The following is a 14,663-nucleotide window of genomic DNA, read 5'->3' as shown; positions in this document are numbered from 1 at the left end:
AATCGCAGTACGACACTTAATTGCTTGTAAACTTCTTCCATTGTATTTGCGGCACATTTTATATGTTACAGTTCGGTTTAATATTGTGGTAATTATGATAATTCACTATTTAGTGAAATTACTCAGAAAGTAAAGGGTTTAATGGGACCAGAATACGGTGCCCAAGTATCTGAAATATCAACTTCAAGAGATGCTGGGATCTCGAAGACTTCATGAAACCGTGACGCGTGTTGTTATTATACCTATGTTCGACGTCAAGTTGCTTCAGCCAATAAACTTTTTTCAACCTTTGATGCACGTGTATGTTCTCAAGATCACATGCGTTTCAATTTTAATTAATTGCTTGTTTAGAGCTAGCTTAATTACAATGCATTTAATATAACACAAGCTTAATACGTATTAATTCTTTTTCTTCCTTTCGATCAACGTATAATGCAGGCAAAATCAAATGCTTCAAAAGATGCTTTCCTATCAGATATAAGTACTGGTTCTTCTCCAGCTCCAACTTTTGTTCCGGGCTCCCGGCTCATAAATTTGAAACCAAAGATTCAGAAGGGAGTTACACAGAGTTTCATCTTGTTGATGGAGGGGTGGCAGCAAATAATCCTGCACGTAATTAACAAAAATTAGCTTGTTTGAGTTAAGTTGTCCTCAAATTTGAAGTTAATTTCCAAGCGGACTTGTTGTGATTTGATTTATGAGGCAGTGCTGACCAGGGGCAAGCCAGTTGGGTTGTCGGGATAAGCTCAACAATGTGGGAGGTGCCTGGTGATATCGCTAGTCTATCACTGGAAATTCAAAATTGAAGAAAAAAATACAACGCAGAAATAGCAACAAATTGGGGAATTCTGGGCTGGCTTTACTTGGAAGGCAATTCTCCATTGGTAGATTTGTTTAACTCTGCTGGAAGAGACATGATTCACCTTCCAATGTCCTTTTGACTTTTTCAGATCCATTGCGAGTGAAAACAACTACCTTCGCTTCCAGGTAAAATAAAAATCAATATAACCCTCAGTACATATGCCACATTTATCATAAGATCAGCCAGCCCTTTTTTGATAAATATTGAAGCAAGGGTCAAATGTTTCTAATTTCGATATCGATCAGTTATGCGTTATGTCACCTTAATCTTGAGTTTAGGACAATTCATTTAGTGGGGGTGCACCATCAACTGACAAAGCAATAGAGAAGGAAATGCAGGAACTTGTGAAGATCGGGGAAAGGCTCTTGAAGAAACCTGTTTCGAGGGTGAACAAAAATTCATGCCTGTGTCAGGAAAAGCCGGCCTTTTTCAGTCTGCTGATTCCTGATTGCAACCAGTTTACGCCATGAGAAGAATCATTAATTCAGGCCTTTGCTCCAATTCCATGATTCTTGCTCGTCTTGTCGACGAGCGGCTTCAACTCTTCAACAATAAACTTGTGCTAGTTTTATTTACAGGATGTCTGTGGACTCTGATCCGCATGAGTATACATAAATAAATATATGCGTAAAATATATGTTTGTAGACGGTGATAGAGAAAATAAATCAATAATTAAGGATTAATCGTTTCGTTTGTGCTGCTGTTTTACTGTTACGTGTAAAAGTTGACTTTTTCAAAGCCGTTGACCGATCGCATCAGCGTCCCAGGCTTCCACATCAGCATCAGTGAGATACTAAAAATCACAAACCAAGTAACACTAAGTAAACAACCTTCCCAAAGGCATCAAATCACTCGACACGTGGCACGTATATAACCTCCAATCCAAATTGTTTACCTCGCCTCGCCGCCTTCCTTGCTTCCAGTAGAAATTTCCTCTCAAAATGGAAAATCCTTGAAAATAAACAAGACCAAACCCGAGCACCCCCAAATGAAAAAACTAATTAAAATAATTTTGCCCACTTTCTCTAGGAAACTTTTCCGAGAAACAAACAACTGACAATAATGGAGTCGACGCCTGTGAACTGGGAAGCTCTGGACGCACTCATCCTCGAGTTCGCAAAATCTGAGAACTTAATCGAAGACTCAATTGTATCATCTCCACCATCTTCTCCGTCTTCTTCTTCCACGTCTTCGGTCTCTCTCTCCTCTTCGTCTTATCACTCGAGATTGATCATTCGACAGATCAGACGGTCGTTAGAATACGGTGACATTGACGCCGCGATTGATCTCCTCCGCGCTCACGCGCCTTTCATTCTCGATGATCACAGGCTTCTTTTCCGGTTACAGAAACAGGTAAGAGATAAAAATTATGAATGCAGTTTAATGTAATCAATCGAGAAATGAGGATGATTGTGACGTGCAAATTCCTGTTATTCACATATATTTTTCTTTTGTTTTGCTGAAGAAATTTATTGAACTTTTGAGAAGAGGAACTACAGAGGATAGAAAATCAGCGATCAATTGCTTGAGGACTGCTCTTGCACCCTGTGCTCTTGATGCTTATCCGGTAACTTACAGTGTTATTTTTATGCATTCTCAAGTTGTACCTTCTTAGGGAGATGATACTTGCTTTTTGTAGATAATGGCACATGGTTAGATTTATTTTTATGGTATTACTTAATTTTACACTGATTAGAAATACTTCAAGAGGCTTTTGCAGTGATGTATTTGAAATTAGCATGCCTATTGCCTAGTTGACATTATGATGCTGTCATGAGCTTTGTTGTCCTTTTTAGGGTTCTTAGTTTCTTACTCTGTTTTATGTTTCTTGATGGACACAAAGATTACATGATTTGCAAATTTGACATACAATTAGTCTACAGGGCCTGTTCAAAGGACAAGGAGATTTGAGGCCTTAGACAAAAGCTTTTTAATTGGTTATTTATTTATTTATTATAGTTAACACTTTTACAGTAAATAAAAATAAGAAGAAAACAAGTATGATCCCTTATTCTCGATAGAAAAAGAAGCTGTGGTAATTAAAAAAAAGGGACAGTGACATTAGTTAATGGATTGTGGTTTCAATGTTTAAAATGTTCTCGAACCATGTATGGAGAGAATTTAGTAATTAAATTAGTAAGGAAAAATCAGGGATGTATTAAAGGTATTACAAAAAAAAAAAAAAATTGAAGTCAATAGCTGTGAACAATTAGGAAAAGTTCAATTAACTATATATGGAATTGAAGAAAAAGTTATTGATAACAAAAGAAAATTACTGAAATTATTAGTAATTCAATAAAACTTATTAAGAGCCCTTAAAATATGCTCGTCTTTTTATAATTCTTAATTTTTTTAGGTACACCAGTAAAATAAAATTTAGAGGAGGCTTATGTGAAAATGAGGCAATTGCTTCACTCGCCTAGCCCTAGAGCCAGCACCTCTATTAGTCCAGTGTTTAATGTATCGGCCTATTGAATCAGCTTCTATATTCCTAATTCTATAACATCAACATTTGAACACAATCAAAACCAACTAGGCTGTCCATTTTCCTTTTTCAGGAAAATCTTCTTAGAATCTGTCATGCATCTCTTTCACAAAGCTAATATAAATAAATAATATTGATATATTGTTCTTGAAAAACATATATTTGTGGTGGAATGTATTCTCCATATGTTGATTTCACAATCACAATGGGGTTACTTTTCTTGCGTTGCCATGTTATTAAATTTCAAATTAGTTATCATTGATTTGGTGCTTGCCTTTTTCTTTTCATCCCTTCATCCTTGACCTTTTGGTTTTAACGAATTCTTTTTAGCATTTTCTCTTTTCAGAAAATTGCTTTCTGACAGATGTTTGTATCTATGTTTAAGGAAGCATATGAAGAATTCAAGCATGTCCTTCTCACCTTTATATATGATAAAGATGATCCGACTTCTCCGGTCGCAATTGAGGTGGGTTGTAACTTATTGGTCTCTGTAAATGCTAACTTAATGAAGTCTTTCTTCTTTTCCCTATTCTCATCTGTCAGAGGGAAAAAGGTTCTTACACCTGTTCATCCTTGAACCACTGGTATTCTTTACCTATTCTATAGTTCCTGATATATATGCATTGTAAGTGGTAAGAAATTATGAATTCTCATTACTCTCCCACAATTCAAAACTGATAACAGGAACTTAGATATAGTTTTTTCGTGAAGCAAGTTGTCCATTGTTAAATATAGGCTTTCATAATGCATCTGCTTTATGCAGCCCCTATATATATATATAGGTTGAGCAGGGGTATGGAGCAGCTGCATCCCACTAAGACTAAGACCAAGTGCAATATCCTGCTAATGCTCGATTAAGTTGCTGTGAATGCAATAAGACTACGAGCTTTATTTGATTAGAATTTCTAGCTTTGTTGAATATTTAGTATTGCTCTTTTTCTTTTTTCTTCTTTCTTCTATGATATGTCTTCTTTCTCTGTTTATAGTTTTATCTTGTCTTTATTGGATGGGTAGTGTTTTTAAGAGCAAGCTAGCAACTGAGTTCTGGTTCTGCTGTTAATTCAGTTAAATTCTACTCCGGTATTGTCAACTATTCATACCTGCATGCTGAAATATTGTTGTTTGAGTAGCCATTAACCTAAGGCATCTGGTTTTATGTGCTGTATCTGTTTCAGTGGGCTGAAAGGCGGAGGTTTGAAATTGCTGGATTGATGTCCTCTGTCTTAAGGGCTCATTTACATGCATACGATCCAGTTTTTGCTATGACTCTCAGATATTTAATCAGGTAATCACTCTTGATATACTCTTGTTGATGATTATGATGTGTTTAAGTCATTTTGATTATTCTTTAAATTTCTCCCTATTCTACAGCATACACAAAGAATTTTGCTTTCATCAAGGAGTTCCGTCACCCATTTCAGATCTTACTGATAGGTTGCTGCTTGAGGAACGTGACCCCCCTGCAACACCTCAAGAGTCTCTGTATGAAGCACCTCCTTTTGATGAGGTGGGTTTTTAGAATTCCGTTCTAACTATTTTAAGATGTTTCAACTTCTGGAGGTATTGTCTTGGATGTACAGCTTTACCGCTTTGCTTTATGTTGGCATCTGGTAATTGAGAACAATTTTACACTGCTCAGAGCTTGTGTGTGTGTTTATTTATTTATTTTTTCATGTTTACTTTTGGAAAATAGGTTGACATACAAGCCCTTGCACATGCTGTAAAGATTACAAGACAAGGAGCAGTTGACAGCTTGAGATTTGCCCGGGGTGATCTATTTCAGGCTTTTCAGGTTATTAAATATTTGTTAATTTACTACATCTAAGACCTTTTTTTATGAGTTTGCGTTATTTCTTTAACTTGTATCCATCTTCCCATACCACGAGAATATGGTTATAGTTTCCGTACTCACAGGTAACTAGTAGCCTGGTGTGTACTTAATATATGTTATAGCCTGTGAAAATGGTTAGAGATGACCATTGGGCCGTGCCGGAACGGCAGCTAAATTTGAGGCCTGACACAACCAGGAGCATGGCACACGTGAGCTGTGGGGCCACAATTTTTTTTCCTTGAATAAGCCTCAATTTTTATTTAAATTTATCAGTTTATTTATTTATTTTATTTGTTTTATTTGTTTTATTTATTTATTTATTTTTGGTACTTGGTAGAAGTGTAGAACTCAAGACTCCTAGAAAACTAGTTGTCCGTATCCACTAGGCTAAGCAAATTTAATTGTCAAGAATCATAATGAAAATATATAAAGACTAAACTAAACTATAATGCTTTTAAATTAATTTATTAATTTGAAACATATAAATTGCTTTTAATGGAACAAATAAAAAATTAAAAACATACTATAACCTTAATAAGAGTAGAAAAACAACAAATCTTTCATTAATAATGCAAATTTAAATCTATTTTGATAGCATGATTTATAGTTTTAGAAATATAAAACACTAACTAGTTATACAAATCCAATTTAAATTACTGAAACAATAATTAGGATGACGATGTAGGTGTCCTGTACCATGCTTCAAAATTTGCAAAATGATACAAATGTTGATGATGAAGACAATGATGATGTCATGATGTTCATGTTGAAGTTGATGATGACGACAGTAATGACATTGACGATTAAAATTTAGGAATGCTTTTAGTGAATAAAATTGTTGTAATATGCAAATGATAGATAGTTCAGTCATTAGTGGTGCCAACCTAGTTAAGATGTGCTGTAAACTATAGTAATGCAAATTATGCCATATTTCATTTTATTTGTAATTTGTAGCTTTTCATTTCATAAAAATAAATTTTATTTTATTTATCTTTCAAATAATGTTATTTCTAATTCAATTGAGTAATATTTGTAGTTATTCTTTAAAAATTAAATTATCAATAATGATTCAAATCATTCAGTTAAATTTAAATTAACTCAGTTAATAGATGTATTGGTTTGAGATTAGAAATTTAGAATACAAAGCAAAATTTCAAATTTAAGTTTTAAAATTTGAACTTTAAATTGTTAAATTTGTATTTCATCCTATAACAAAACAAAATAAGAAATTAACAAAAAAATATTTCAAAAATATTGAAGTGGGCACATGGGCTCTTAATGGGCTTGTGCTTCTGTCATGCCTGACCATGGCATGGCTCATGGGCCAAAATGCTTGGCTTGGCACAGCCCATTGGTGGGTTATCCTGTGTTGATGTGCCGTAGGAACATGGGCCGTACCCGTGGGCTGGCACAGCCCCTTGCTCATCTCTAAAATTAGTTAACATGACTTATGTAATATGTATTATTTAAAATGTGAGAGCGTGTTTGGTTCTCTATTGTGCTCATTCTTCTTCTATCAATATTCCGCTACATTTGAGGGGATAATCTATATCCACATTGTCAAATTTACTCTTAGTAAGAAAGTGTGCAAAGGAAAGAAGTTTTGTTTCTTGTTCCCCATCACCTGAAACATTTTTTAGACATTGGTCGGATTAATCATTTAGATCTTGTCTCTTTATCCATGTACTTATTCCTGTAATTTTGTTTTTTGGAATTGGAGGCCTTTATGGTGTCTGAGCAGGAGTTTAAGCTTTTTTGAATGTTTTTAAGAAGAATATTTCCGATCAACCATTTCCAACTCATGAATTTTTAGTGTGAGGTTTCTGCAAGTATAAATACCCTTGCTTTTGCATTACAATATTAAAACATATGATGCAGTGGCCTTCATTGTTGCAATAAATGGTTGTTGTATCTTATGATTAAGCACTCAACCTCAAGAGGAATCTTCAATGGGATCTTCATAAACATCTTTCCATATACCCTAACCTAATTTGCCAGGTCGTTCCAAAATTCATTTGTATCTATAGAACTGCATATCCCTTTTTGCATTTGTTCTTTCCACATTTGAAAGGATGAAATTCCAAGAGTATAACAGAATAATTGCTGATTCATCCTTTTCAATTGAAAATGCAGTTGGTAATCTTTATGAACTTGTATCACTTTGACAGTTACTTAAAACTGGTGCTTTAACAAAGAGTCAATTTCTCATGAGGAAGCCCTCTCTTTATTAAAGTGAGGAACAAGGTAAAAGACTAGAAAAACACACATTCCAATGCAGTGTTTTTTGTCCGTTAGTGCATTGGAATTTTCTTTTTTAAATTTGTTAGGCCACAAGTGCGTTTCACATATGCAAGGCGCAAGGGTAATTCTGGAAATACCCATCGTGGCTGACGTGGCATTAAGTAGTATAGAGAGGAGTTTGTTATGCATTTCTGTTAGTAATAAGTTGATGGTTTTCGGTTTTGATAATTAGAGTTTTTCTGTTATTCTATTTTGGCGTAGAAGTGAGGAGGTTATATGGGAGGAGCTGGTTTTTTGGGGAGGGGATCCAGAGAATTATTTTGTAGTGAGCTTGCTCATTTTGGGAGAGATACCAAGCCTCTCGAATGCTTGGGTGTTTTGGGTTTATTTCTGTTGATAAATACAAGTTTTCCTACTTCCAACAACACTCTGCTCTCTACTGGGTTGTTTATTTAACCATTTCAGTTCTGGGCTTATCAAAATTTTTGGGCCTTTTAGCTTGACCTTCACTTCATTAATGAGGTCTTCCTCATTAGAGGGCTCATTTGACCAATTAACTATCTTAGTGCAATTCCAAACAACTAAAGATGGGCTTCTTGAGGGACTTGTTTTATACTTCATTTTATCAACTTGAGTTGGCTGGAATACACTTTGTATCCAATTTTAACTGATATGTGTTTTTATTGCAGAATGAGTTATGTCAAATGAGATTAGATGTTTCTATGCTCGATGAGCTTGTTCGTGAGTATTGTGTTTACAGGGGCATTGTTGATTCTGGCCTTTCAACCCCTTCTGGTAAAACCCATATTTGTTATCTGATTCCAATTTTATCAAAATTATTTTTTATCTAATTTTGATGAATTCTTTTAATGCACATCAGGAACGCAAACCATTTCCATACCTATAAAAGTCGATAAACCAGTGTCTGGGTGTTGTTCATCTAGGAACTGCTCACTTGAAATGGATTGTAGCATCAGTAAAAATTCGGATGGTGAAACCTCTGTCAGCAATACTATTATGGATGGTTCTCCTGAAAATAATACTGATGTGATTAGCATTCAAGGAGCTGATGTTGAATTACGATTCACTGGTGGGCCAACTGGCAGTAATGAAGATTGTAGCACGAGCGGATCACATCAACCTGAAAGTTCAAGGGTTCTGAGAAGCAGAAGCCATGGAAGTGGAGAAAGGAATAAACGCAAGAGGTGGAGGGAAAGGCAAGATGACTTCTGTTATAATCCTGAAATTTCTCTTGGTGGATGCAATAAGCGAGAGCTTAACTCTTCTACACTGATTCCTAGCACAATAATGTCAATGGAGCAACAGGTAATTGGTTGGAAATTTTTGCTTTGATTTTGATAAATTCATTATTAAATGACATTATTTTGCAGGGCCAGGAAAAAAATTTCACTTCGGATGTTAATTGTATGCAGGAAAATTATGAGATTGTGCTGGGGATGAAGGAGCTAGCCGGTAAAGGAATGGCTGCAGAAGCTGTTGAAGAAATTAATGCAATGGATGCAGACTTTTTTGTACAAAATCCGATGTTGTTATTCCAACTTAAGCAGGTAAGACAATCCTGCTTTGTCAATGGCTTCGTCAGGAAACATTGAGGATACATGGTGTCTCACTATATGAATGGATGTCGAATTCTCACCCTTTTGTTTGTTGGTGATAGGTAGAATTCCTCAAGCTGGTTAGCTGCGGTGATCATTTGGGTGCTCTACGGGTTGCATGTGCCCATTTAGGTCCTTTAGCAGCTAGTCATCCTGCCCTGCTGAAGCCATTGAAAGAAACTTTACTGGCATTGCTCCAACCTAACGAGGATGTACTTGTAAAGGGCTTCCCTCTACATACTCTTGCAACTTCACTCCAGGTATGGTATAATTCACTGATATAGTTGAACGGGTATTTCTTTCTTAACTTTTCTCACTTTCTTTTGCTTGGTCATGAAGCTCTTTTTTGATAGTTTGTTTGGCTGCTCTTATTTTATAATCCTGATGCTGCCTCTTTTAGTTTATACAAAAATTAAATCTTGGTGTGTTATTATTGGATGCTTGTGTTTCGGATGTATCTATCAATTGAAGACAATATCGTGTCTAGTATCTGTATTTGTTGACGAGTAATTTACCTGAAGACAGCTCCTGATGTTACTTTTTACCTTCATCATACTTTCCAAAGTAATGAAGTATAATAGCATGTGCAGTAGCTTTTAACTCATTCGAAATTACCTATAGGTAAAAGATGATATAATTTCAAGACTGCAGATACGTTATACCCTCTGCTTGATCATGAGCACATCCCTTATCATTGGGGAATCTACATTCCCTGCAACTGTTGAGTCTATGTTGTTACAATTTGTGCACCTACTGGAAAACGACACGGGCCCCATGTTTATAGACAGTTCAGATTCTCTATAATGCCTGCAACAATGGTAGTGGGTATGATCACATTTATACAACTCTGTCTTAAGGATCTGTCATTTCAATCAAGCAGGGGTCTCGGAGAAAGACCCGCTCGGATGTGTTCTTGTGTTTCATTGAGTGGGAAGAAGAAGGCAAGGTGCTAAAGGGACTTCTACCAATCTTAAACAAAGGGCTAGAACCCTCGCCAGATAGGCTATGATATTACTTTTCTTAGGTGTATTTCATGTCTGATTATGTTTAAGAATGAAAAAAAACGTATTGAAGGTATAAAGGATAATTCTACATGTAGTGGTTCTGGAAGTTAAGTTTTTCTTTTGTAGTTTATCTATAAGCAGAAGTTGTCCTTGCTCATTTTGGAAGTAAGTGATAACTGTACATCTTTGCTTTTATACTTGACCTATGTTTGTAAGTTAATCTTTTATCTGAATTGGTGATGATCTATTATTAAAAGGTTCCTTTTAATCAAATGAAATATAAGCTCTTGGTTTTACCCTTGACAGGTTGCAATTGGAAGGAGGCTTGGAATTGAAGAACCTCAGCTTATGAAAATTTTGAGAGCAACCCTTCACACACACAATGAGTGGTTTAAACTTCAAATGTGTAAAGATCGCTTTGAAAGTCTCCTGAGGATTGATCTATTGAAGGAAGTTTATACTCCTTTTCTTGCCACAGTTGCCATGTCGAAGTCACATGCAGATAGTTGCACCCAGGGATCTTCCCAAATCACAATATCGTCAAATGCCAGGGTTTCAGAAGATGGTAGCAGTCCAAATCAAGTGTCATCGGCAGATTTTGTCTGTGATGAAAATGCAATACTCAAAGTCATGGTGAGTTGATTATGTGCCTTGTTATTTCATTGTCAAGTAAATTTCTCTTGTTATATCACATGCTCTTCATTTTATCATGCTTTATGATAGAACAGTGATGTAAAATTTGTATTGCTGTCCTCTATTGGATGGATTCTTTCTTGGATCATGAGCTTCCAATTTTACTAGGCAAAGTAGGCCAAGATCCTATTGTGGTAAATTTTACTTGGGATATAAATATATTTTTTTAGTCCAAAGATTATGGGCATTGACTGATGGTTGCTATCAGAGCTGCAATTCCGAAACTTTACTTGACTGATGTTTTTTTATCATAGTATGCAGCAGTAAGGGAACAAGTAATTTATTGCATTTTCTAATGATGCAGGAATTTCTTGCTTTGCCGAGGGCTGATGCCATCCACCTTCTTGCACAATATAATGGGAATGCTGAGACCGTCATTCAGCAAATATTTGCATAGTTTAAATTGTCAAAAGAGTTTAGGGAAATTTCTATTTGTTTATTTATTTGAAAAATACTATGTTATTCAATTTGTGCCATAGAGTTCTATACAGTATACAGTTCCCTACTTGCAAGGGGAACCAAGTCCTTGTACCATCTCCTGTATAACATTGTCTATTAGACACTATTCCTTGTACATTGCATGAGAGTCGGACAATAAAAGAAGAAAAGAAGCTTTCGTTAATTAGAAGGAAAATTATTTTGATTGATTCAAGTGTGTTAAATTGGCTTCTATTTTAGTTTTCGCGAAGCTATTTGCAGAATCATTATTTATTTATATCATACTTTGAAGACAGGCCCACATGATTAATCGGAGTACAATTTTTCCATTTCCAGCTCAAGCAAGTGGTGATGATGATTTGTACTGCCGACAATGTTATTGCTGCGTTTCTACCATCCTGGCCATGATTGTTTGCAATCAGACTTTTTAATTCTGGTGTGCGCAACCATTCAAGAGGTAGATTATTCTAGGTCTAGGACATCACCAATTATTTGCAGAATAAAGTTTGTAAATCAGAAGATGGTGATGTTACGGCTCAGAGAAAATCTAGAAAAAGAAAGTTGGTCTTGCAGTGGCAACTTGCAAAGAATCGGGCATCTTTTATTGCTAATTATTTCGGACAAACCAACGTTACAAATGATGTTTATGGCACATGGAAATTGACAAATTGATTTTACACTCCGGTTCTGATTTTACTTCTTTCAGTGCGGAGACTTTGATTCACGGAGCTTCCTTTCATCGGAGAGCATTTTCGCGAATCTGCATACATTGAACAGAAATTACGATTAAGTAATGAATTAACTCATGGCCCTACTAAATGGAGACTATTTTCATAAATTTCATTTGCGGTTTAGGGAGAGCGGAATATATATATATATATGTATATATTGGATGAGATGAGACTGCTCTTATTATGTCGACACTGGGTTGAATATTCAAAATTATGTAAAGAATATTAAAACGATAGCATTCATATAAAATAATGATGAAGGTACCGTTTGAGTGCTTCTTCGTTGGTGCCAGCACTCCCATTTTCAATAGGTTCATACAAACCCGCGTCCAAATTTATGCGGGAAACTGGTTTTTTCAACAATGTCTCGCCAGCTCTAACAAGGTTTTCAAAATTCTCCTTTGTAGTTAGATCAATCGAAGTCACGTCTCCTTGTAGCGTGTCATCCTGGTTTATTCATTGCATTAACTTGCAAGAAAAACAGTACTAATATAATATAATATTATATACTATTATATATAACAAATAGGTATGTTGGTGGAATTGCATCGGAGAGATTATCTATTCTATTTCTTCAGCTGACTGATAATTCTTGAAATTTATTAATCTAAATTGTTCACAGAGAAGGAGAGATGACCAAGTGGGGACGACTTAAATTTTATTCCAAAGCTTAAGCTGAGCCATTCTACTTTAGTTCTGATGTCACTGCTAGTTTTTGTCTCGTTAAAATTTTTTTATTCCAAACCTCTAATTAAAAAATTAATTAGAGGTTGTGAATTATGATTGTGGTATATGAGGGTTTTTATTTGTTTGTTTTTTCTTTTTCCTTTTTCAGACTTACATCTTAAATAGCTAAATATAGACTTGGAAACCTGTCCCATATTCACTAAACTCCACTTAGAATAAGACAGTAATCTTGTCTTAAAACTTGAAGGAAGCCATGCATAACGGAGGAAAAACAAACTTAAGGATGCAAAAAACCAAAAAACGTTAGCCTGCCCGCCTGCCTGCGGGGCCAAAACATGAATTTCATCTAGAAAAGGAGTATATTTCATGGAAGTCTATTATCTTTTCTGAAATTTGTTCTGACCTCGGTAATTATAGTTCGGGGGGGAGTTCATGGATTAACTTATATTCAAAAACTATTTTTATAAGTTGAGAGTTACACAAATTTATTTAAAAACTATTCTTTAACAGATTCGAGATTAATTATCTCCTTAAAGATAGATTCAACCCGGCCATCACAGAGAAAAGGACAAGAGGAAGAATAATGGAAAAGAGCTCACCTCAATCCTGAGATAATTATCCTCCGATTGAAGGGCTTGAAAAACCACAGAGATGTGATAATCAACCATATCTCCAATTGCTCGACCATAACAATCCAGTAACGGTGTATCTCCATTGTCATACAGCCAACTTATAATTCCCCATTTGGAAGCCATTTTTGCGTTGTATTTGTGTTCGCTCTTTTTTGAGCCAGTCCCTATGGAGATCACAAGGAAACGAGTATAATCCAAGGGATTGATTGGACAGAAATCTGGGTTCTTCAGTATATGCTTGGTCATCTCGGAAATGGCTACCAAAGTCTGCATCATATCACACAGAGTTCACGCGCACAGATTGTTAATCAGTTTAATATGCTCTCAATTACTTCACTGGTCGTGATTTTTCTTTTAAAACCAGAAAGAAAAGATACCGGATTGTTTGCAGCCACACCACCGTCAATGAGATTGAACTCTTTCAAAGTTCCATGTTCATCTGGGTTCTTAAAATAGTGGGCAGGAAAGTAAGTTGGCGCTGCGGAGGTGCCAATGGCTATGTCTGCTAATTGAGCATCCAAATCAGGACTTGCTGCTACCTGAATGTACATGACAAATTCATGAATTAATTAATCCCGAATTACTTTGTCTGGAGCTAAATTGTATCCATGCTAGCAAATTAAATAACCTGAAATGAGGAGAAGATAGTAGGTTGAAGTTTCTTGATGTCAAAAGTTGGAATAGCAACGTTTGTCAAGGTTTGATGCAACTTTGTGTCCTTTAAATTCTCCTTTATCACCTTGTGAAGGTACTTCCCGTCATATTTGGTTCCCATTAGAGCTCTCACTAGATTTACAACCGAATTAGCTAGTATACCCCTGTGTATATTTTATAATTAGGAGGGAAAAAAATCAAAATTATGCATGCATATATGGAAGCCAGCTTTTGCTTATTGACTAATTAATTCTCAAGCATTGTTACCTTAATTGTGGGAAAATTTTGGGACCGTGCCTAATGTAGAATGGTACTATATCCTTGGCAGCGTACATGGGACGATTTTGCTCACTTGGTGCTGTTAACATAGCTGTTATAAGACCACCTGTACTTGTTCCTGCGATCACATCAAAGTAATCGGCAAGTCTTGCATCCTGACCGTCAAGTTCCTATATATAGTTGTAGTACTACTGTTAGAACCATGCATTATGCATATCTTGGTGTGAACATTAACGAAAATATTTTCTTCGGAATTAATTAATTATTGTTACCTGAAGTTGAGATTCAAGGCAAGCAAGAATGACACCTGGAATGATTCCTCGAATTCCTCCACCATCAATACTAAGAATTGTAATTAGATTTGCATATGTTGGAGGTTGATTAGCAGGAAATGCTCTGTTCTCCATTTGGATCAACTATTGGTGCAAGAAGTTGTACAAAATATTAATAAGTACAAAATAAGCTAGCTTAGAAAATTAACAAAATACAATGAGATGATATCTATAGAA

General features: G+C 35.6%; 2 protein-coding genes across 3 annotated transcripts; one reads left to right on the top strand and one right to left on the bottom strand.

Moving 5' to 3' along the window:
- Nucleotides 1–1,761: 1,761 nt before the first annotated feature.
- On the top strand, nucleotides 1,762–11,380 carry LOC102628083 (uncharacterized). Of its 2 annotated transcripts, none has more exons than XM_052444213.1 (12): nucleotides 1,762–2,216; nucleotides 2,329–2,430; nucleotides 3,734–3,814; nucleotides 4,524–4,633; nucleotides 4,783–4,855; nucleotides 5,042–5,140; nucleotides 8,110–8,215; nucleotides 8,301–8,746; nucleotides 8,854–8,988; nucleotides 9,099–9,296; nucleotides 10,347–10,673; nucleotides 11,038–11,380. In XM_052444213.1, exons 1-12 carry the CDS (start codon nucleotides 1,926–1,928, stop codon nucleotides 11,128–11,130), a joined length of 2,061 nt encoding a protein of 686 aa, XP_052300173.1. In that variant the 5' UTR covers nucleotides 1,762–1,925; the 3' UTR covers nucleotides 11,131–11,380. The 2 variants fall into 2 exon arrangements, with proteins under 2 accessions (XP_052300173.1, XP_006466627.1); XM_006466564.4 differs by having other exon boundaries at nucleotides 1,763–2,216; nucleotides 4,720–4,855.
- Nucleotides 11,381–11,712: 332 nt separating this feature from the next.
- LOC102609046 (patatin-like protein 3) lies at nucleotides 11,713–14,663 on the bottom strand. Its single transcript, XM_025093230.2, has 7 exons — nucleotides 14,427–14,663; nucleotides 14,143–14,324; nucleotides 13,850–14,039; nucleotides 13,599–13,760; nucleotides 13,189–13,488; nucleotides 12,168–12,349; nucleotides 11,713–11,931 (listed from the first exon to the last, which is right to left on the bottom strand). Exons 1-7 carry the CDS (start codon nucleotides 14,559–14,561, stop codon nucleotides 11,874–11,876), a joined length of 1,209 nt encoding a protein of 402 aa, XP_024948998.2. The 5' UTR covers nucleotides 14,562–14,663; the 3' UTR covers nucleotides 11,713–11,873.

Source organism: Citrus sinensis, chromosome 7, assembly GCF_022201045.2.
Source record: "Citrus sinensis cultivar Valencia sweet orange chromosome 7, DVS_A1.0, whole genome shotgun sequence".
In the NCBI taxonomy this organism is placed as follows: Eukaryota; Viridiplantae; Streptophyta; class Magnoliopsida; order Sapindales; family Rutaceae; genus Citrus; species Citrus sinensis.
This window is presented reverse-complemented; position numbering and strand designations above follow the sequence as displayed.